General features: G+C 47.0%; 1 protein-coding gene across 4 annotated transcripts in view; it reads left to right on the top strand.

Moving 5' to 3' along the window:
• Positions 1–3267: 3267 nt before the first annotated feature.
• Positions 3268–24606, top strand: part of FIGNL1 (fidgetin like 1) — a 44195-nt gene continuing 22856 nt past the window's right edge. The window contains exon 1 of one of the 4 annotated variants that reach the window (XM_073549870.1): positions 3268–3646. In XM_073549870.1, coding sequence (XP_073405971.1) covers positions 3637–3646 — 10 coding nt within the window. In that variant the 5' untranslated portion in view covers positions 3268–3636. Of the gene's footprint in view, positions 3647–8434; positions 8571–8637; positions 8952–20808; positions 20984–24606 lie in introns of those variants that run through there. The other 3 variants (XM_073549871.1, XM_073549873.1, XM_073549872.1) reach the window with 3 other exon arrangements.

Here is a 24606-nt window from a genome sequence, read left to right as displayed (position 1 = left end):
TTCTCGGATTAGGTAGTTGCAGGGTTAACTCTGATGGCCTCTTTCTGGGTCCTGGGAGGCTTTTTATAGCCTCACTGTGAGACCATTCTTTGTCGTTTATACTCTGACCCTTCGCTGAGTGTGTCTGACCCTGCTGTGCTTTGTGCCTGTGCTATTGTCTGTTTGTCTGGTTTTGATCTGGTTCCGTCCCCGTTGTGATTCTTGCCTGCTGTGTTTGTACCGTTTATTGCCCATCCTGGTTAACTGATCTCTTGCTACGTTCTGACTATCCTTCTGACTGCCCCTGTGTACTGCACTGCCCTCTCTGTGTTTGGACCTTGGCTTGTGTGACTATGTTATCTCTGCTTCCCCTTTAACATCCCTGGGACATCCGCTCCTTCCTGCAGGTCCCCCGGGAGCCGCAGCAACCCCGCGCTGTCTCACCTTACAGCGGTGCTAGGCTCCGCCCACCTCCTCTGACTCTGTCACGTGACCGCAGGTCCTGTCTGCCTTCTCCTGCGAGCAACTAGCTGTCTCAGCACTGCTAGTACCGCTCGTGTTCGCTGCTCCCCGGTGCCACGGGCTTACCCTCGGCACCAGACGTCCAGGTGAGCCTCCTGCGCTGCCGCCGGTGAGTTCCCATTGGGCAGGGGGCTAGACAAACAGATGCTAGCAGAGTGCCTCATGCCATCTGTCAAGCATAGTGGAGGTAATGTAATGGTGTGGGGTTACTTTGGTACTGGTAAATTGGGAGATTTGTACAAGGTAAAAGGGATTTTGAAGAAGGAAGGCTATCACTCCATTTTGCAACGCCATGCCATACCCTGTAGACAGCGTTTGATTGGAGCCAATTTCGTCCTACAACAGGACAATGACCCAAAGCACACCTTCAAATTATGCAAGAACTATTTAGGGAAGAAGCAGGCAGCTGGTATTCTATCTGTAATGGAGTGGCCAGCACAGTCACCAGATCTCAACCCCATTGAGCTTTTGTGTGAGCAGCTTGACCTTATGGCATGCAAAAAGTGCCCATCAAGCCAAACCAACTTGTGGGAGAGGCTTCTGGAAGCATGAGGTGAAATTTCTCCAGATTACCTCAGCAAATTAGCTGCTAGAATGCCAAAGGTCTGCAATGCTGTAATTGCTGCAAAGGGAGCATTCTTTGACGAAAGCAAAGTTTGAAGGAGAAAATTATTATTTCAAATAAAAATCTTTTTTTTTCGAACCTTGTCAATGTCTGAACTAGATTTTAAATTCATTTGGCAGCTCATTTGATTAATAAAAGTATGAGTTTTCATGGAAAACACAAAATTGTCTGGGTGACCCCAAACTTTTGAACGGTAGTGTATAAAGCTCAGGGAATAGAATATACACCTGCATATATGGGATATGTGTTCATTCCAATATTATCTACATATATTACATGTTCATTTCTCACCTATAAATCTCAGGGAATATAATATACACCTGTTTATATGGGGTATGTGTTCAATCCAATATTATCTACATATATTTCATGTTCATTCCCCACCTATAAATCTCAGGGAATATAATATACACCTGTTTATACGGGGTATGTGTTCATTCCAATATTATCTACATATATTTCATGTTCATTCCCCATCTATAACGCTCAGGGAATATAATATACACCTGTTGTTGGCAATAACTAAATCACAGGTGTTTACAATAACTAAATCACACTTGCAGCCAGTTGACATGGATTAAAGTTGACTCAACCTCTGTCCTGTGTCCTTGTGTGTACCACATTGAGCATGGAGAAAAGAAAGAAGACCAAAGAACTGTCTGAGGACTTGAGAAACCAAATTGTGAGGAAGCATGAGCAATCTCAAGGCTACAAGTCCATCTCCAAAGACCTGAATGTTCCTGTGTATACCGTGCGCAGTGTCATCAAGAATTTTAAAGCCCATGGCACTGTGGCTAACCTCCCTAGATGTGGACGGAAAAGAAAAATTGACAAGAGATTTCAACGCAAGATTGTGCAGATGTTGGATAAAGAACCTCGACTAACATCCAAACAAGTTCAAGCTGCCCTGCAGTCCAAGGGTACAACAGTGTCAACCCGTACTATCCGTCGGCGTCTGAATGAAAAGGGACTGTATGGTAGGAGACCCAGGAAGACCCCACTTCTTACCCCGAGACATAAAAAAGCCAGGCTGGAGTTTGCCAAAACTAACCTGAAAAAGCCTAAAACATTTTGGAAGAATGTTCTCTGGTCAGATGAGACAAAAGTAGAGCTTTTTGGGCAAAGGCATCAACATAGAGTATACAGGAGAAAAAAAGAGGCAAAGAAAAGAACACGGTCCCTACAGTCAAACATGGCGGAGGTTCCCTGATGTTTTGGGGTTGCTTTGCTGCCTCTGGCACTGGACTGCTTGACCGTGTGCATGACATTATGAAGTCTGAAGACTACCAACAAATTTTGCAGCATAATGTTTGGCCTAGTGTGAGAAAGCTGGGTCTCCCTCAGGGGTCATGGGTCTTCGAGCAGGTCAATGACCCAAAACACACTTCAAAAAGCACTAGAAAATGGTTTGAGAGAAAGCACTGGAGACTTCTAAGGTGGCCAGCAATGAGTCCAGACCTGAATCCCATAGAACACCTGTGGAGAGATCTAAAAATGGCAGTTTGGAGAAGGCACCCTTCAAATATCAGGGACCTGGAGCAGTTTGCCAAAGAGGAATGGTCTAAAATTCCAGCAGAGCATTGTAAGAAACTCATTGATGGTTACTGGAAACGTTTGGTCGCAGTTATTTTGGCTAAAGGTTGTGCAACCAAGTATTAGGATGAGGGTGCCAATACTTTTGTCTGGCCCATTTTTGGAGTTTTATGTAAAATGATCAATGTTTTGCTTTTTGCTTCATTCTCTTTTGTGTTTTTTCATTTAAGACAAATTAAATGAAGATAATAATACCAAAGAATTTGTGTTTGCAATAATTTTCAGGAAGAAACTGAGTATTATCTGACAGAATTGCAGAGGTGTCAATACTTTTGGCCACAACTGTGTCATGATCCAGCGTGGATCTGACAGATTAAATGGATAAGTGAACTTTTTTCCTTTGGCTGTGTGCCAAAGTGTGATGTGATTGCCCCCGGTGGCCATTAGAATTATTACACGTGGTGTCGTTCATTCTAAGTTGCCCCGGTGGTGGTGAGTGGTATCGCACCTTAGTTTTAGGGTTAATGTGCACGCAATTACAAATCAGGTGTTAGGCTCTATAAAAGAGAGCCAGGTGTGTGCAATGATTGTTGGTGATATTGATTGTGTTCATTTGGCAAGTAGGCCTGGGGGAGGAAGGAGCTGAACATGAGTCCTGAGCAGCCCAGCCAGAGGGGACGAGTGGCAGCTAGGTGGTCTGCAAGAAGGGCTGGCATGGCGTGGTGGAGTCACAGTTTTATGGTGTTGGCAGGAAGTGCTTGCATGGCTTGGTGGAGTGACGACAATGGAGAGAGTTGCACTCAGCATGCGGGACTTGGTTGCTGAGAGCTGGACTCAAGCATGCTGGATGTTTTGGCAGAAGCTGGACTCATCTTTGGGACTCTGTTTACTGGACAGCTTCAACTGGTGGTGGACTCTGCTCCAAGGCTGCACTATGGTGAAGGATCCAGTTATGACGATGGATCCGGGTGGAGAAGATGCACACAGGTGGTGGGCTCTGTTGCTAGGAGCGTACGCAACAGAGCAAAGCTAAGCGGTGTTTCCCCTGTATTGTCATGTTCCCTCATGTGTGTTTTAGTGCAGTGGTGGGATTAGTTTCCGCACCGACCAATTCCCTAGTGAGGGTTTAGGTCAGGGCGAGCTAGGGTTTTTAGGTTCCTGTTGCGTGCCCGGTGCGGAACCGGCATAGGGAACGTTAGGAGTGCAGGGACACGGGCTCAGGGGAGCTCAGGAGGTCTCCACTTCCCTATTCCCTATCGCAGGGCCCACCATTGTTAATGTTTCCCTTATTGTTTAAATACGCCTTCCTGGAGGCGGGGTTTCCAGACTTGTATATATGTGTAATGTCTAAATTCGCCAGTTGGAGGCGGTGTATCCAGCTGCACGTGTTTATTATTTATATTTGCCCCACTGGAGGCGGTGTATCCAGGGTCACGTGTGTCATATGGGTTTGCCTTGAGGTACTCGCTGCGTCCAGACACACGTGAGGTCCGTGACAAACTGTATGTGTTCATTCCTCTATTATCTATTCTATTATTTCTAAACATTGTTTTTCGGTGGTTACTTTGTATCTTCGTTCATACTGCACCCACACACACACAAATGTTACACCATTTGAAAGGCAAATTTGCCCCCCTTCAGCAAGAAAATAGCCAAACAAACCACACATCCACGATTTGATCACAAAATACAGTTTAAACATTAATGTTAATAAACCTGCAGTAATGAAAAATGACCTGCAGGTGGCACCACAGTACCCCAAAGCACACTACCACAAAGCTGCTTACAGACATCACAAACAAATCCAAACATTTGCCTTGGGGTCTTTCCAGTTTACTCAAGTGCTTGTCCAGCCTATTTCAGGCCCATTGGAGGATTGCACACTTCACTGCAGGTGAGTCACATATGCAAACACATTTGTATACATGCATTGTTTTTTGGTGATTACTTCGCCCCACACACACAAATGGTGAGTCACATATGCAAACACATTTGTAAACATGCACTGCTTTTTCACTGATTACTTCGCCCCACACACACAAATGTTTGACCAGCTTGCTTTTTCTGAAATTACCTGCGCCCCCGACGACCAATGTCCAAAAAATTGCACGGGCCAAGCTAGTCTACATATATTTCATGTTCATTCCCCATCTATAAAGCTCAGGGAATATAATATACACCTGTTTATATGGGATATGTGTTCATTCCTCTATTATCTACATATATTTCAAGTTCATTCCCCACCTATAAAGCAAAGGGAATATAATATACACCTGTTTATATGGGATGTGTGTTCATTCCTCTATTATCTACATGTATTTCATGTTCATTCACAACCTATAAAGCTCAGGGGAATAAAATATACACTGTTTATATGGGATATGTGCTCATTCCTCTATTATCTACATATATATCATGTCCATTCCCCATCTATAAATCTCAGGGAATATAATATACACCTGTTTATATGAGATATGTGTTCATTCCTCTATTATCTACATGTATTTCATGTTCATTCCCCACCTATAAAGCACAGGTAATATATACACCTGATTATATGGAATATGTGTTTATTCCCCTATTATATACATATATTTCATGTTCATTCTCACCTTTAAAGCACAGGGAATATAATATACACCTGTTTATATGGGATGTGTTCATTTCCCTATTATCTACATATATCTCATGTTCATTCTCCACCTATAATGCTCAGGTAATATTATACACCTGTTTATATGGGATATGTTTTTTCCCTTATTATCTACATATATTTCATGTTCATTCCCCACCTCTAAAGCTCAGGGAATATAATATACACCTGTTTATATGGGACATGTGTTGATTTTCTAATTGTCTACATATATTTCATCTTTATTTCAAATCCAAGATGCATTAGAAATCTATAAGGGTATGTGCACACGGTGCGGATTCTACGGCGGATCCGCAGCGGATTTGGCCATTACATTTGGATTACAGTACCATTATAATCAATGAAAAACGAAAAAACGCTGTGCACATGCTGCGGATTATTCCACATGGCAATACACCTGCTCCATTATAGGAATCCTCAGGTGTCAAAACGCAGGGGAAATCCGCACAAAATCCGCAGTTAAATTCGCAGGTCATTTTACCTGCGGATTTAGCTAAATTCAAGCAGAAAAATCTGCAGGACAATCTGCACTGTGTACACATGCCCTAATACCTCTCCATGTCTTTGTACCTGTAAGTTACTATGTTCATTCTTTTTATTTATTATTCCTTTTCTTCATTTTTTTTAGTCCATCCCGTTGAAAACATGGTTACTTGGTTAGAGTCCACTCAGCTGTTTTGTCCTCCCTCTGACTTTAGGAGCTTCACAGGAATGAAAGCAAAATGGAATAAAAAAAAAATAAAAATTCTATTTTTTTTTGTTTTAAAAAAAATCCACAATTTGTTGTGCAGTTTTTCTTGAGTGCAGCAAAACCACAAATCTGGTCAGACACCACTGTGTATGCATACAGCGGGGTTCAGAACGGAAGGAGCGTGTTTTGGGGCACATATTTTTATAGTCATATGCAAACGTCATTATCAGAGCCACTAAGGTGACAGGACAGCAGAAAATAATTAAGTGACCCCCATTTTGGAATCTAAACCTCTCAAGAAATTCATCTAGGGGTATAAAGACCATTTTGACCCCATAAGTGTTTAATAGAATTTTATAAAATTGGGTTGTGAAAATGTAATATTACATTTTTTTTTTTTTGTCAAATGAAATACTGTTCATCTTAAAATGTTTAATTTTCACAATAGGGTGACAAGCACAGGAAAGCACACTTCGTTGTGCAATTTCTCCCAAGTTTGAGTTTGATCAGTGTGGTTAGCATAATTGACCTGATGCTCTCGGATGAGAGAATGCAGGGTTGTGTGACCCTAGCCTTAGGCCGGTTTCACATTTGCGTTAAAGGCCGCAGCGTCGGCCTGCGCACGGCCGCCGCTAAGCCCCGCCTCCGCCGGTAGCTCCGGGCGCATGACGCTGCATGCGTCCCCTATCTTTATCACTGAGGACGCAGGCCGTGCGCAGTATGCGTTTTGGCAGTGCCTGCGTCCTTTTGACGGTGCGCCGACCAGTGCCAAACGCAACCTGTTGCAATTTGGTTGCGCTCGGTGCACCGTCAAAAGGATGCAGGCGCCGCCAAACGCATACTGCGCATGGCTTGCATCCTCAGTGATAAAGATAGGGGACGCATGCAGAGTCATGCGCCCGGAGGCGGAGCTACCGGCGGAGGCGCGACAGGGGGCAGGGCTTAGCGGCGGCCGTGCACAGGCCGACGCTGTGGCCTTTAACGCAAATGTGAAACCGGCCTTACTCTGATCTACAGAATGGACTAAATTAGTGCATGCTGCTACTTTTTCTACACAGGCCATTGGTTTGAGTGTAAAATCAGCCATGTACAACAGCACGCTGGCCATAAGGGGTCGGCATGCTCTCCATGTGTAGTGCTTGGCGCACATGGACTGATTACATGCTCGTCTCAATGACCCATTAGGCCTGGTTCACACTTCATTTCTCCAGCGTGTATGGGTGTTTACACCTGAATCTCCTGAAAAATGGGATTCAAATGAAGCCCTGACAGGGCCATAGACTGCAATGACACAAGGAGAGATAAAGTGAACTGTTTTTTTTTTTTTTCCTCCTCAGTTTGTTCAGACAGGCACAGAGACCTGGTCTTCATTTTTGTGTACATCTGAAATAATGAACACTTTCAGGAAAAAAGTACACTTCATCTCCATTCATGCCACAGCCATAGAGCCTGCGACAGGGGTCCCCTAAATCCCATGTTTAGGGGTATCCAGGCTGCAGACCCTCGACATACTGCAAATAGAGTTTGTGCTGAATTGTCCGTGTATAGATTTCCAGCCCTAATGCGTTAAAAAATAGTATGTTTGTTTTTTTTTTTTTTACACACCTGAAGCACACTATTTACTTTTTTATGGCAAACATATAGAACTTCCTATTCCCACATTTGCACACTCCTGCACATTATTCGGTTTGGCCCATTTCATATGGTTCTGCTGAATATCAGCACTGCGTAGTGAATCCTAGTAAAATGGTGGCCATCTTCAGCCATACCGGACTCAAGTTACAGTAGTCTGCAGTTAGCTATTAGATTTTCATGTATTCAGGACATTGAGCTGGTCATTTTGAGTACTAGTGGTCCAGGGAACCTCTTTTCAAATTTAACTTATGTACGATTGAGTGCGTTTGATTATGCGCGACATAAATAAGCGATTTACGTGAATAACCAAGGAGCACAAGTAGTCAAAATAAACATCTCAAAGCCCTGAACAAAACTTTACCCAAACAATATCCACTCTATGAATAATTCATCATACATGAAAAACTAATAGCTAACTGCAGACTAACTTGAGTTCGGTTCAGTCACAACATAACAGCAGATATGACTGGAGCACAGCTGACCCAGAAGTGAGGGAGAGGTTTTGTGCATGGCGCAGACTGACAGACACGGGAGGCCATTTACCTTTCAGGCATTTCTATTTCCCACACACTCGCAGTACTCAGTGACAAAACAGCCAGGCATTACAATGTCTCTCAGCTTTCCCCACATTCTCCCCATACACTACAGTCATTTGGTGAGCACCTCAGAAAGCGCGGGAATAGTAAGTAGTCGGACGTCACGCTTTGTCTAGTCGGGCATTCCACCAATCATAATGCAGTCTTCACCAAAATGGCCGCTCAGCACCGTAGGAGCGGACACTTCTTACATGTGAGTCCCACACATGACTTTGTTGTTGTGAGTGGAGTAGTTTACCAGGCGTGCTTTCGCGCGTCTCCTCCACACTCTCTCATTAACTCCTGATTGCCTGCAGGGACCGCCACCCGACATTGTGCAGCCTGTGCGCCATAGAGGTGATGTTCTTCTTACAGGACAGACTATGCGGTTAGGAAGATGGCTTCTGTGAACACTAGCTTGGGGGGTTCTCCTTTTACATGGCTGCAGGTTACACAGACGTGGGGGAAATGTTTCCATATTTCCATTTCTCCTTGAGGTCGCTGTACGGTTAGACCGCATTGCTGTGTGTGTATATGTTAGGCAGGAGAGCAGGCCCGACGTGCAGCCATCGCCAGCAAAGTAGGGTGTGATGTATCCCCCAATGTGTAGGAAATGGCATAACTGGCATTCTGCCCCGCCGTGCCAATATGTGCGGCAGTCGTGGTTATAACGCCTGGCCGCCTCCTTGGATGTCGCGACAGCTACACACGCGCTGGGCCGGGGACGCAGGCGCCTGGGTAAATTACATCGGCTCCATTTAGATTACTAGGGGCACAGTGCTCTCCACGTCCATTGCATGATGATGGTAAGACGGCCGTCAGGGTATCGGCACGGCTGGAGGGTGAGGTCAGGTTGGAGCTACCCAGTGACACATAGCCAGTGGCGTAGCGTGGGGGGGGCGGTCCGCCCCAGGCGGCACGTGTGTGGGGGCGGCGCGGCCGCAGAAGCAATTCCTCTCCTCTGTGGGAGAAGCGCGGAGCCTGGACTCACTGACTGTACATTTCGGCCTGCGGGGCTGTGCAGTGAGGGGGTAATGTAATGCAGCCTCTTCCCACCCTTCCTCCATCCTTCTCCTCCGCCTATCGGGAGTCTCTGTACCCCTGCTACCTAGCAGCTTCTCCCTCCTCTCCGCCTGAACCCTCAGTGAGCAGCGCTGCGCAGAGGCAGTGCTGACGTCAGCCCCGCTGCACTGGAGGACTGTCATGGTGGGATGGTCGCGACTGCCAGGAATGTGATGCACACAAGGAGCCATGTTAGGAAGAGCCAAGCAGTGAGCTGGTGAGTGCGGGGCTGGGGTAAGGTGGTCTGCGGCTGCCCCCGGCGGCCCTGTGTGCAGGCAGCTGTCATCCTCATCACAGGCTGTGCTGGGTGTGTGTCTGCCTCCATTGTGTGCAGTTATGTGCCACCAACACCGCTGCCTGTGTCTCACCATGTGCAGCAGCGAAAGGATCTGTGCATGCAGCCACACTGTGTATGTGTGTGTATGTACACTTATGTGTGTGTGTGTGTGTGTATGTACACCTGTGTGTGTGTATGTATACACCTGTGTGTGTGTGTGTGTACACCTGTGTGTGTATCCATCTATGTGTGTGTACACCTGTGTGTGTGTGTGTGTGTACACCTGTGTGTGTGTGTATCCACCTATGTGTGTACACCTGTATTTGTGTATGCCTGTGTGTGTGTCTGTGTGTGTGTGTGTCTGTGTATATACACCTATGTGTGTATGCCTGTGTGTGTCTGTGTGTACACCTGTATTTGTGTATGTGTGTGTGTGTGTCTGTGTATATACACCTATGTGTGTACACCTGTGTGTGTGTGTCTGTGTGTGTGTGTGTACACCTGTGTGTGTGTACACCTGTATTTGTGTATGCCTGTGTGTGTCTGTGTGTGTGTGTACGCCTGTGTGTGTGTCTGTGTATATACACCTATGTGTGTGTATGCCTGTGTTTGTGTATGCCTGTGTGTGTGTGTGTATACACCTGTGTGTATGTACACCTATGTGTGTGTGTGTACACCTGTTTGTGTGTATCCACCTATGTGTGTGTATGTACACCTATGTGTGTGTATCCACCTATGTGTGTGTATGTATACACCTGTGTGTGTGTACGCCTGTGTGTGTATCCACCTATGTGTGTGTACACCTGTGTTTGTGTATGCCTGTGTGTGTGTGTCTGTGTGTGTGTATATACACCTATGTGTGTGTGTACGCCTGTGTGTGTGTCTGTGTGTGTGTATACACCTGTGTGTGTGTGTACGCCTGTGTGTGTGTGTCTGTGTATATACACCTGTGTGTGTGTGTGTGTGTCTGTGTGTGTGTGTATACACCTGTGTGTGTGTGTACGCCTGTGTGTGTCTGTGTATATACACATATGTGTTTGTGTATGCCTGTGTTTGTTTGTGTATGCCTGTGTGTGTGTATACGCCTGTGTGTGTATATACACGCCTGTGTTTGTGTATGCCTGTGTGTGTGTGTATACACGTGTGTGTGTGTGTGTGTATACACCTGTGTGTGTGTGTGTGTATATACACCTATGTGTGTGTGTATGCCTGTGTGTGTGTATACACCTGTGTGTGTACACTCTGCGCATGTGTCAGCACAGCAGCAGCTCTGCTTTCCTAGGTTTTCTGTTCCGTCCTGGCACCGTAGCAGCTGCAGAGGCTCCGCCCTATTGATGCTCCCGGGAGGAGGAAAGCATATGGCCCGGCTGGGAGCGAGAGGAAAAGGGTAGGACAGTACTGCACGGGGTGAGGTGGGATACTGGGGAGCATGGTATGGGGGCGATTTGTGGGAGAGGCTGCTGGGTGCACCGCGGCCATTACCGGAGAATGCACCACCAACATCTGTACGGGAGAAGCCACAGACAGCTGTCACATGCCACATAGACATCACACCACAGGTGTCCTAATACAATAATCATCCCCCATATATACGTGTCCTCGTACATCCCCCCCATATATACGTGTCCTCGTACATCCCCCCCATATATACGTGTCCTCGTACATCCCCCATATCCATATATACGTGTCCTCGTACATCCCCCCATATACGTGTCCTCGTACATCTCCTCCCCATATATTTTCTGTTTTTTTCTGTCACATTATTAAAAATTATTATTAAAAAAAGCCATTAGGTCTTCATCCAGCATCATCAAGCTAATACATACATATATATATAGAGAGAGAACTGCAAGAAGATGAAAGTCTAGAAATGTAGAAATAATAACAGCAGAGTTAGTAGCAGACTAAAAATTAGATCTTTGAGTGTAGTGTGGGCTCTCCTGATGCTTCCGGATTATCATCGACCAAAGGGGCGGCAAATTTTTCGACCGCCCCGGGCGCCACAAACAGTTGCTACGCCACTGCTGCAGGCAGATGGGGGCGCAGTACAGCAGCCAGTGCGGGAAGGGCTGCAGCACACTGGCCCGGGCACGGCTGCTCAGGTAGAAGGAGAACAGCACGGTCCGGAAGCCGGCCCACAGCAGCCCTAGGAACAGCAGCAGGCTCTGGTAACTCAGTCGCTTCTGCCTGTAGTGCAGCAGCAGCCAGAGCTGCACGTACACCGCCAGGAAGAGCAGCGAGCACAGCGCCGTGCACAGCACCGTCAGCCCCAGCTGCACTGCCCACGGGATGGCGGCGCTCATGGTGAGCCCGAGCATGCCACTGCTCCACAACAACTCCACTGGAAGACATCAGCTGAGCCTGAGCATTTCAGCTACTCTGCGCGCAGCGGATTGGCCACACAGAACTCCGCCCACTGCGGCTTCTGCTCTCTTATAGGTCGCTGTTGCTGTCAATTATCCCAGAACGGCCCGGCCTCTCAAGAGCATGGCCTCTGCTCTAACACGATTGGACGGAGTCAACTCCGCCCAGCAGGAAGAACAGAAATCTCATTAGTTGATTAGGACGTCTGTTATTTCTTTTGTCTCAGCTGCAGATTCCGCCCCCTGGCATATGGTGATTGGTCCGGAGGAATCGCTATGGCGATGGGAGGGCGGGACTTTCAGGCGGTGATGCTGTCAGTGAGGTTGTGAGTAATATCTGGCATCTGGTCACAGAGGGACCACAACTCCCAGCATGCCCCAGCAGATTGCAAGATGGTTGTGACTAGATCCAAGTAGGTGAAAAGCCCTGTGGGGGGGATGAAGTCATCAAAAGGGGCGTGGCCTCCTCATCCAGCGCAGCCCCGATACCAGCAGGAAGCAGCGCTTTGCTGCGGCAGCAGGAGAGGTTCAGCCTGGCGGCTGCTGTACAGGTGCGTGTCAGCACGGGAGGACGAACAGACGAGGGGCTGTGGGGACAAATAGACGAGGGGGACATGTATACAAGGGGATATATAGACAAGGGGCTGTGGGGACATGTACTGTATGCGAGGGGCTGTGGGGGACATGTACTGTATGCGAGGGGCTGTGGGGACATGTACTGTGTGTGAGGGGCTGTGGGGACATGTACTGTATGCGAGGGGCTGTGGGGACATGTATGCGAGGGGCTGTGGGGACATGTACTGTATGCGAGGGGCTGTGGGGACATGTACTGTGTGTGAGGGGCTGTGGGGACATGTACTGTATGCGAGGGGCTGTGGGGACATGTATGCGAGGGGCTGTGGGGACATGTATGCGAGGGGCTGTGGGGACATGTATGCGAGGGGCTGTGGGGACATGTACTGTATGCGAGGGGCTGTGGGGACATGTATGCGAGGGGCTGTGGGGACATGTACTGTATGCGAGGGGCTGTGGGGACATGTATGCGAGGGGCTGTGGGGACTTGTACTGTATATGAGGGGCTGTGGGGACTTGTACTGTATATGAGGGGCTGTGAGGACATGTACTGTATGCGAGGGGCTGTGGGGACTTGTACTGTATATGAGGGGCTGTGGGGACTTGTACTGTATATGAGGGGCTGTGGGGACATGTATGCGAGGGGCTGTGGGGACATGTATGCGAGGGGCTGTGGGGACATGTATGCGAGGGGCTGTGGGGACATGTACTGTGTGTGAGGGGCTGTGGGGACATGTACTGTATGCGAGGGGCTGTGGGGACATGTATGCGAGGGGCTGTGGGGACATGTACTGTGTGTGAGGGGCTGTGGGGACATGTATGCGAGGGGCTGTGGGGACATGTATGCGAGGGGCTGTGGGGACATGTATGCGAGGGGCTGTGGGGACATGTATGCGAGGGGCTGTGGGGACATGTATGCGAGGGGCTGTGGGGACATGTATGCGAGGGGCTGTGGGGACATGTATGCGAGGGGCTGTGGGGACATGTATGCGAGGGGCTGTGGGGACATGTATGCGAGGGGCTGTGGGGACATGTATGCGAGGGGCTGTGGGGACATGTACTGTATGCGAGGGGCTGTGGGGACATGTACTGTATGCGAGGGGCTGTGGGGACATGTACTGTATGCGAGGGGCTGTGGGGACATGTACTGTATGCGAGGGGCTGTGGGGACATGTATGTGAGGGGCTGTGGGGACATGTATGCGAGGGGCTGTGGGGACTTGTACTGTATATGAGGGGCTGTGGGGACTTGTACTGTATATGAGGGGCTGTGGGGACTTGTACTGTATATGAGGGGCTGTGGGGACTTGTACTGTATATGAGGGGCTGTGAGGACATGTACTGTATGCGAGGGGCTGTGGGGACATGTATTGTATATGCGGGGCTGTGGGGACATGTATGCGAGGGGCTGTGGGGACTTGTACTGTATATGAGGGGCTGTGGGGACTTGTACTGTATATGCGGGGCTGTGGGGACATGTATGCGAGGGGCTGTGGGGACTTGTACTGTATATGAGGGGCTGTGGGGACTTGTACTGTATATGAGGGGCTGTGAGGACTTGTGCTGTATGCGAGGAGCTGTGGTGACGTATTGTATATGTGGGGCTGTGGGGACATGTATGCGAGGGGCTGTGGGGACTTGTACTGTATATGAGGGGCTGTGGGGACTTGTACTGTATATGAGGGGCTGTGGGGACATGTATGTGAGGGGCTGTGGGGCAGGGCTGGTTGTAGGCAAAGTTTAAAATGAGGCCCCAAATGCTCACATACTGCACATCACACAGAAGCATTTTGATTGTATTTACATGCGCTGCGTTCAGGCCGCTAAATGAGTGTGATCGACAATATTGAAGTCGTTCAACACTTGTTTCCCGGCCTCTTTCCACCGTCTGAGAAAGAATGATGGGAACAGAACAATCACTAATGGATTAATCTGTCCCCATACAGTATCATGTTATCAGCAGCATATCTGCAGTTTACAACCAATAGTCCTCCATATAATATAATGTGCCCCATAGTCCTCCATATAGTATAATACATTCCTCAGTCCTCCATATAGTATTATACACTTCCCATAGTCCTCCATATAATATAATGTGCCCCATAGTCCTCCATATAGTATAATACACTCCTCATAGCCCTCTATATATTAAAATACATTGCCCAGTCCTCCATATAGTATAATACACTCCACATAGTGCTCCATATAGTATAATGCACTGCCATAGTCATCCATGTAGTACAATTCACTTCCCATAGTATAATGCACCCCATAGTTCTTCATATAATGTATTCCCCATAGTCCTCAATACAGTATAATGCAGCCCACATATAGTATAATGCATCCACCCCATCGAGTATATTGCAGCCCCGCCATACAATATAATTTAACCCCCATAGAATAAAATGTAGCCCCCTCATAGAGTATGATACAATCACCCCCATAGAATGTAATATAATACAGCCCCCAATAGATTATAATGTAGCCCCAAATAGAAAATAATACAGCCCACCTCCCCATAGAATATAATGCACCCCCCCATATAACACAGCCTCCCCCATAGAATATAATGTAAAATGTACCCCCCATGGTATATAACAGTCGCATAGTATACAGCCCAGTCACACATGGTATATATAGCCCAACCACACAAGGTATATAGCCCAGCACCACATGGTGTATATCATAGAATCATAGAATCGAAGAGTTGGAAGGGACCTCCTGGGCCATCTGGTCCAACCCCCTGCTCAAAGCAGGATTCGCTAAATCATCCCAGTCATATGTCTGTCCAGCCTCTGTTTGAAGACTTCCATTGAAGGAGAACTCACCACTTCTCGTGGAAGCCTGTTCCACTCATTGATCACTCTGTCAAAAAGTTTTTTCTAATATCTAATCTGTGTCTCCTCCCACTCAGTTTCATCCCATTGCTTCTAGTCTTTCCTTGTGCAAATGAGAATAAAGATGATCCTTCTACAATTTGACAGCCCTTTAGATATTTGTAGACAGCTATTAAGTCTCCTCTCAGTCTTCTCTTTTGCAAACTAAACATTCCCAAATCCTGCAACCTTTCCTCATAAGACAGGGTTTGCAGACCGGTCACCATTCTGGTCGCTCTTTTCTGAACTTGCTCCAGTTTGTTGATGTCTTTTTTAAAATGTGGTGCCCAAAACTGGACACAATATTCCAGATGAGGTCTGACCAAAGAGGAGTAGAGGGAAATTATGACTTCACGTGATCTAGACTGTATCCTTCTGTTAATACATCCTAGAATTGCATTTGCCTTTTTTGCTGCTGCATCACACTGTTGACTCATATTCAGTCTGTGATCTATTAGTATACCCAAGTCTTTTTCACATGTGCTGTTGCTTAGCCCTATTCCTCCCATTCTGTATATGCTTTTTTCATTTTTATTGCCCAGATGTAGTACTTTGGCTTTTTCCCTGTTAAAAACCATTCTGTTAGTTGCTGCCCACTGCTCCAGTTTATTTATATCTTTTTGAATCCTCTCTCTCTCTCTTCTCTAGTATTAGCTATCCCCCCTAGCTTTGTGTCATCAGCAAATTTAATCAGTTTACCCTCAATTCCTTCATCTAAATCGTTGATAAAGATGTTGAACAATACAGGGCCAGGACAGAGCCCTGTGGTACCCCACTTGAGACATTCTTCCAACTGGATGTGCAGCCATTTACGACCACTCTTTGGGTCCGATCACTAAGCCAGTTATGAATCCACCTTACAGTTGCCTTGTCCATTCCATACTTAGTCATTTTTTCAATAAGGATTGTATGAGATACTTTGTCAAATGCTTTGCTGAAGTCAAGATATACTATATCTACAGCATTTCCTTGATCCACCCAATCAGTGATTCCGTCATAGAAGGAAATTAAGTTAGTCTGACATGACTTATTAGTTACAAACCCATGCTGACTCTGTTTAATCACTTCATTCTTATCCAGGTACTGACATACATGTTGTTTAATAATTTGTTCAAAGATCTTTCCTGGTATAGAAGTCAGACTCACCGGCCTATAGTTGCCTGGGTCCACCTTCTTCCCCTTTTTGAAGATAGGAACAACATTTGCTCTTCTCCAGTCTTCTGAGACTTCTGTTCTCCAAGAATTTTCAAAGATTATGGAGAGGGGTTCAAAAATTTCTTCTGCTATCTCCTTCAGTACTCTGGGGTGTAATTCATCTGGACCTGGAGACTTGAATTCATTTAGGTTAGCTAAGTGTTTCCTCACTATCTTTCTGTTTATAGATATCCTGGATTCTTCTATTCCTTTAATAGGACAGTGAAGAACAGTTGATGTTACATTTCCTTTCTGAGAGAAAACAGAGGCAAAATAGGAATTTAAAAGTTCGGCCTTCTCAACAATCCTGTCTTACCATTTCATCATTTTCATCCTGTAAAAATCCTATAGCATCTTTGACTTTTCTTTTACTTTTGACATATCCCCAAAATCCTTTATTATTGCTTTTGACATCTCTAGCAAGCCTCAATTCATTGTCAGCTTTAGATAATCTGATTTGTGCCCTGCAATTTCTGCAGACAGCATTATATTCTTCTTTAGATATACCTCCCTCTTTCCATTTTATAAACCTTTCTTTCTTCCTTTTTAGCATGTGCTTAAGTTCTGTGTTCATCCATCCTGGTTTCCATAAATGCTTCCTATTGTTCCCTCTTTTTGGAATTGTTAACAATTGTGCTTTGAGAATTTCATTTTTCAAGATTTTCCATCCTTCCTGGACATTTTTGTCTTTAAGGATATCCAGCCATTGGATCCCTCCAATTCCCTTTCTGAATCCCTTAAAATCAGCCTTTCTGAAATCTAACCTTGACATCTGAGTCTTCACAGGTCTTCCTCCTCTAGTTATCCAAAATTCTAAAATAGCATGGTCGTTACCTCCCATATATAGCACCCAGCACCACATGGTATATAGCGCGCAGCACCACATGGTATATATAGTCCAGCCACACATGGTATATACAGCCCAGCACCACATGGTATAGACAGCCCAGCACCACATGGTATAGACAGCCCAGCACCACATGGTATAGACAGCCCAGCACCACATGGTATAGACAGCCCAGCACCACATGGTATAGACAGCCCAGCACCACATGGTATAGACAGCCCAGCACCACATGGTATAGACAGCCCAGCACCACATGGTATAGACAGCCCAGCACCACATGGTATAGACAGCCCAGCACCACATGGTATAGACAGCCCAGCACCACATGGTATAGACAGCCCAGCACCACATGGTATAGACAGCCCAGCACCACATGGTATGGACAGCCCAGCACCACATGGTATGGACAGCCCAGCACCACATGGTATAGACAGCCCAGCACCACATGGTATATAGCGCCCAGCACCACATGGTATATAGCGCCCAGCACCACATGGTATATAGCGCCCAGCACCACATGGTATATAGCGCCCAGCACCACATGGTATATAGCGCCCAGCACCACATGGTATATAGCGCCCAGCACCACATGGTATATAGCGCCCAGCACCACATGGTATATAGCGCCCAGCACCACATGGTATATAGCGCCCAGCACCACATGGTATATAGCGCCCAGCACCCCATGGTATATAGCGCCCAGCACCACATGGTATATAGCGCCCAGCACCACATGGTATCTATAGCCCAGCCAACCATGGTATATAGCGCCCAGCACCCCATGGTATATAGCTCCCAGCACCACATGGTATATAGCCCAGCCACACATGGTATATATAGCCCAGCCAACCATGGTATATAGCTCCCAGCACCACATGGTATATAGCCCAGCCACACATGGTATATAGCTCCCAGCACCACATGGTATATAGCCCAGCCACACATGGTATATAGCGCCCAGCACCCCATGGTATATAGCGCCCAGCACCACATGGTATATAGCCCAGCCACACATGGTATATATAGCCCAGCCAACCATGGTATATAGCTCCCAGCACCACATGGTATATAGCCCAGCCACACATGGTATATAGCTCCCAGCACCACATGGTATATAGCCCAGCCACACATGGTATATAGCGCCCAGCACCACATGGTATATATAGCCCAGCCACACATGGTATATAGCGCCCAGCACCACATGGTATATATAGCCCAGCCACACATGGTATATAGCACCCAGCACCCCATGGTATATATAGCCCAGCCACACATGGTATATAGCGCCCAGCACCACATGGTATATAGCGCCCAGCACCACATGGTATATATAGCCCAGCCAACCATGGTATGTAGCGCCCAGCACCACATGGTATATAGCCCAGTCACACATGGTATATAGCGCCCAGCACCACATGGTATATATAGCCCAGCCACAAATGGTATATACAGCCCAGCACCACATGGTATAAAGCCCAGCCACAAAACGACCTCCAAAAAACTAAATATACAGGATTATATACTCTATACAGAACCAGAAAAAGAATAATCCCTAAAAATTAACTTTTATTTCAATTACTAAAAGCATGATATGATAAAATTACCTCAATACATAGGGGGGAAGAAAAATGAGCAAAGGGTCTGGTATCCAAATAATTCAGAGACATGAGGGGCCAAAAGATACTTTGCCCTACCAAGACCCTTCCTGACGGCGTAGGTTGGCACCCTAGTTGTTGACGATGTTGCGCCCCCGGCTCAATGTCGGCGTCCCTAGTAACGCCCTACACCTCCCTACGTATACAAAAATAGGGGACACAAAAAATATCCACACTCACACCCACAATACCGAGAATAGAAAAAGTGAGGAGACAATTATTGTCTCGTGCAAAAAAAGTGCTAAGTGCTGTAAACTTATCTCGTAGTCTAAAAAGTCTTTTGAAATGCTTAGTTCATAATATGGGTTTCAGCAGGAGAAATAAGACTTATCTCGTAATCAAAAATACTCGCTTGCTGCAATAGATCAATCCCATAAAAAAATCTTGAAAAAAAGTCTACAGAGAGATCAATATCGCTAGTCCACAGTGCACAAAAATACATATGTTTTGTCCAATTTTAAAGACAAGCAAAAAACACTGTAAACACTGCACACTTAGATCACAGAAAAAATACATCCATCAAACAGCTGTTGCACATGCACCTAAATTTAATCAGATGATATATCCTGAGGCTCAATCAACCTCAGCAGACGTGCATATAATATCAGTATAAGCAAAATTTCAGCAACTGCGTTAATATAGGGCAATACTTCATATAAATAACACAAGGCAGTGCAGCGCTGGCCGGGAAAGCCTCGCATTGCAGAACAAAGCAAAGCACTCCCTTGTGTTATTTATAGTAATGTCGGCGGTGATCCCAGGGCCCCGGGGCAGAAGCAGTCAGGCGTGTTATACTAACCTGACCGTGACCTGCACTCTGCATATTATCTTGTTCTTCTGCGCTACGGCCATCCATCTTCACTCGTCACTCCTACAGCCGGCTTCTGTGTTATAATTTACACCGTGTCCTGGGCTGGCAGCCGCTGCTCAGGGACAGGACCTTCCACATGGTCACCTGACTGCTGACGTCGTCCTGACGTTGACCAGTGTCTGCACTGCAGTGCCTGTCAGGAAAGAGTACAGGAGCTGTGCTGCCGCCCAGGAGAAGTGTTCCTGGCTGGCTTCCATAGACAACACGTCACATCAATACTACTACTACAGGACTGGTCAGGTCACTGGCGAGTTTTTTTTTAACTGCAGTCTGCGACTGCACCTCAACACAGCAAGGGCTAGTACCCTCAAAAATTGCTATTTGGATTTGTGGAAGCAGGCAGCAGCCGGGGGCCACTTCTGTGCCTGGGGGCCCTATGCAGCTGCCTGGTCTGCCTGGTCATAACGCCGGCCCTGCTGTGGGGACATGTATGCGAGGGGCTGTGGGGAACATGTATGCGAGGGGCTGTGGGGAACATGTATGCGAGGGGCTGTGGGGAACATGTATGCGAGGGGCTGTGGGGAACATGTATGCGAGGGGCTGTGGGGAACATGTACGCGAGGGGCTGTGGGGACATGTACGCGACGGGCTGTGGGGACATGTATGCGACGGGCTGTGGGGACATGTATGCGAGGGGCTGTGGGGACATGTATGCAGTGGCGTGGCGGGGGGGGCGGTCCGCCCCAGGCGGCACGTGTGTGGGGGCGGCGCGGCAGCAGAAGCAATTCCTCTCCTCTGTGGGAGAAGCGCGGAGCCTGGACTCACTGACTGTACATTTCGGCCTGCGGGGCTGTGCAGTGAGGGGGTAATGTAATGCAGCCTCTTCCCACCCTTCCTCCATCCTTCTCCTCCGCCTATCGGGAGTCTCTGTACCCCTGCTACCTAGCAGCTTCTCCCTCCTCTCCGCCTGGACCCTCAGTGAGCAGCGCTGCGCAGAGGCAGTGCTGACGTCAGCCCCGCTGCACTGGAGGACTGTCATGGTGGGATGGTCGCGACTGCCAGGAATGTGATGCACACAAGGAGCCATGTTAGGAAGAGCCAAGCAGTGAGCTGGTGAGTGCGGGGCTGGGGTAAGGTGGTCTGCGGCTGCCCCCGGCGGCCCTGTGTGCAGGCAGCTGTCATCCTCATCACAGGCTGTGCTGGGTGTGTGTCTGCCTCCATTGTGTGCAGTTATGTGCCACCAACACCGCTGCCTGTGTCTCACCATGTGCAGCAGCGAAAGGATCTGTGCATGCAGCCACACTGTGTGTGTGTGTGTGTGTGTGTATGTACACTTATGTGTGTGTGTGTATGTACACCTGTGTGTGTGTGTATGTCTGTGTGTGTATGTATACACCTGTGTGTGTGTGTACACCTGTGTGTGTGTACACCTGTGTGTGTATCCATCTATGTGTGTGTACACCTGTGTGTGTGTGTGTGTGTACACCTGTGTGTGTGTATCCACCTATGTGTGTACACCTGTATTTGTGTATGCCTGTGTGTGTGTGTGTGTGTGTCTGTGTGTGTGTCTGTGTATATACACCTATGTGTGTGTGTATGCCTGTGTGTGTGTGTCTGTGTGTACACCTGTATTTGTGTATGCGTGTGTGTGTCTGTGTGTGTGTACACCTGTGTGTGTGTGTGTACACCCGTGTGTGTATCCACCTATGTGTGTACACCTGTATTTGTGTATGCCTGTGTGTGTCTGTGTGTGTGTGTACGCCTGTGTGTGTGTCTGTGTATATACACCTATGTGTGTGTGTATGCCTGTGTTTGTGTATGCCTGTGTGTGTGTGTATACACCTGTGTGTGTGTGTGTACACCCGTGTGTGTATCCACCTATGTGTGTACACCTGTATTTGTGTATGCCTGTGTGTGTCTGTGTGTGTGTGTACGCCTGTGTGTGTGTCTGTGTATATACACCTATGTGTGTGTGTATGCCTGTGTGTGTGTGTGTGTATACACCTGTGTGTGTGTGTACGCCCGTGTGTGTGTATCCACCTATGTGTGTGTATGTACACCTATGTGTGTGTGTGTACACCTGTTTGTGTGTATCCACCTGTGTGTGTATGTACACCTATGTGTGTGTATCCACCTATGTGTGTGTATGTATACACCTGTGTGTGTATCCACCTATGTGTGTGTACACCTGTGTTTGTGTATGCCTGTGTGTGTGTGTCTGTGTGTGTGTATACACTTGTGTGTGTGTGTGTCTGTGTGTGTGTATATACACCTATGTGTGTGTGTGTACGCCTGTGTGTGTGTCTGTGTGTGTGTGTGTGTGTGTGTGTATACACCTGTGTGTGTACGCCTGTGTGTGTGTGTCTGTGTATATACACCTGTGTGTGTGTGTATACACCTGTGTGTGTGTACGCCTGTGTGTGTGTGTCTGTGTATATACACATATGTGTGTGTGTATGCCTGTGTGTGTGTATGCCTGTGTGTGTGTATGCCTGTGTGTGTGTATGCCTGTGTGTGTGTATACACCTGTGTGTGTATACACCTATGAGTGTGTGTATGCCTGTGTTTGTGTATGCCTGTGTGTGTGTGTGTATACACGTGTGTGTGTGTGTGTGTGTATACACGTGTGTGTGTGTGTATACACCTGTGTGTGTGTGTGTGTGTGTGTGTGTGTGTATACACCTATGTGTGTGTGTATGCCTGTGTGTGTGTGTGTCTGTGTGTGTGTATACACCTGTGTGTGTACACTCTGCGCATGTGTCAGCACAGCAGCAGCTCTGCTTTCCTAGGTTTTCTGTTCCGTCCTGGCACCGTAGCAGCTGCAGAGGCTCCGCCCTATTGATGCTCCCGGGAGGAGGAAAGCATATGGCCCGGCTGGGAGCGAGAGGAAAAGGGTAGGACAGTACTGCACGGGGTGAGGTGGGATACTGGGGAGCATGGTATGGGGGCGATTTGTGGGAGAGGCTGCTGGGTGCACCGCGGCCATTACCGGAGAATGCACCACCAACATCTGTACGGGAGAAGCCACAGACAGCTGTCACATGCCACATAGACATCACACCACAGGTGTCCTAATACAATAATCATCCCCCATATAAGTGTTCTCGTACATCCCCCCCATATATACGTGTCCTCGTACATCCCCCTATACGTGTCCTCGTACATCCCCCCCCATATATACGTGTCCTCGTACATCACCCATATCCATATATACGTGTCCTCGTACATCCCCCCATATACGTGTCCTCGTACATCTCCTCCCCATATATTTTCTGTTTTTTTCTGTCACATTATTAAAAATTATTATTAAAAAAAGCCATTAGGTCTTCATCCAGCATCATCAGGCTAATACATACATATATATATAGAGAGAGAGAACTGCAAGAAGATGAAAGTCTAGAAATGTAGAAATAATAACAGCAGAGTTAGTAGCAGACTAAAAATTAGATCTTTGAGTGTAGTGTGGGCTCTCCTGATGCTTCCGGATTATCATTGACCAAAGGGGCGGCAAATTTTTCGACCGCCCCGGGCGCCACAAACAGTTGCTACGCCACTGCACATAGCAAACGTTGGCCATGTAACAAGTCCTGGCCAAAGATTCCGTAGCGCACCAGCGTTCTTTCAGCAAGGTCTCATCTGTCAAAATGGAGCTGTTTTTTTTTGAGTGAAAAAAAAACAAAACAACCTCTGCCTCAAAAAGTATGTCACACGGACTAGCCACAAGTCACCTAAGCTAATGTCTCAAAAATGTGCGGCTGTCAAGCTTGGATCATGAGATCCACAGTCAGTCCGTGCATCACGTTATGGTCCGTACTCAGACCGTGAGACACAGATAGATGAACGCGGCATAAAAATGATTGTAGCGGAAAGAGGAACACCGTTTACAATGTATTTAAAAGGAACCCATCACTACGAAAACGCAGTTCAATCTGCAGGTGTGGTATTATAGAGGAGGAGGCAGGTGCTGTAGTTTTGTGTGAAAAGATCCAGTGTTATCATTTACACGTCCGAGATTTCTGGTCCAGTGGACGGTGCGATCAGCGACTGACCGCCTCATTTGTATAAGTATCCATACAGAAATAGCCGACAGTCACAGATGTATGACCACTCACTGGACCCAAAATCCTTGAAAGAGCAGAGATTTACATGACTAAAACCCAGATTATACTGAATCTTTTGTTACAAAACTATATATCAGTCTACTCGGCTCCCCCTCTACTCAGCTCTATAACATGCTGCTTGCAGAAGTTGACAGGTTCCCTTTAAAAGAAAAAGGGAGAAAAATGTGAAAAACAGATGTATTTTATTTTTTCTCTGGATATCGGTAAAGAAAAACTCATGAATATGTAAAACATGAAAGTAATGCAACTATGAAGATCACATTAAAAATTAGGTAAACAACTTTAGAGTGCTGAAAACCAATTCACAATAGAGATAAGTAGTTGTATATGAATTAGCTATAAATCCTAGAAATAATTCACCACACCAAAAATATATTTATTTTAGAAAAAACGAAATCCTATCGCATTCTATCCAAGTTTATAAATGTACATATATTGTAGCAAAGCCAGCTAGGACTGGGTTTAAATCCTAGCACTGCAAGTCTTAAAGGGAATCTGTCACCCTATTTTTCGCCTATCAGCTGCCACCACCACATCAGGGGCTTATCTACAGCATTCTGCAATGCTGTAGATAAGCCCCCGATGTAACCTGAAAGATGAGAAAAAAAGAGTTAT

The sequence above is a fragment of the Dendrobates tinctorius genome, unplaced genomic scaffold, assembly GCF_039654945.1.
Source record: "Dendrobates tinctorius isolate UK_male_01 unplaced genomic scaffold, ASM3965494v1 ptg000162l, whole genome shotgun sequence".
NCBI lineage: Eukaryota > Metazoa > Chordata > Amphibia > Anura > Dendrobatidae > Dendrobates > Dendrobates tinctorius.
Note: the sequence above shows the minus strand (reverse complement) of the source record. Positions and strands in the feature narration are given on the sequence as shown.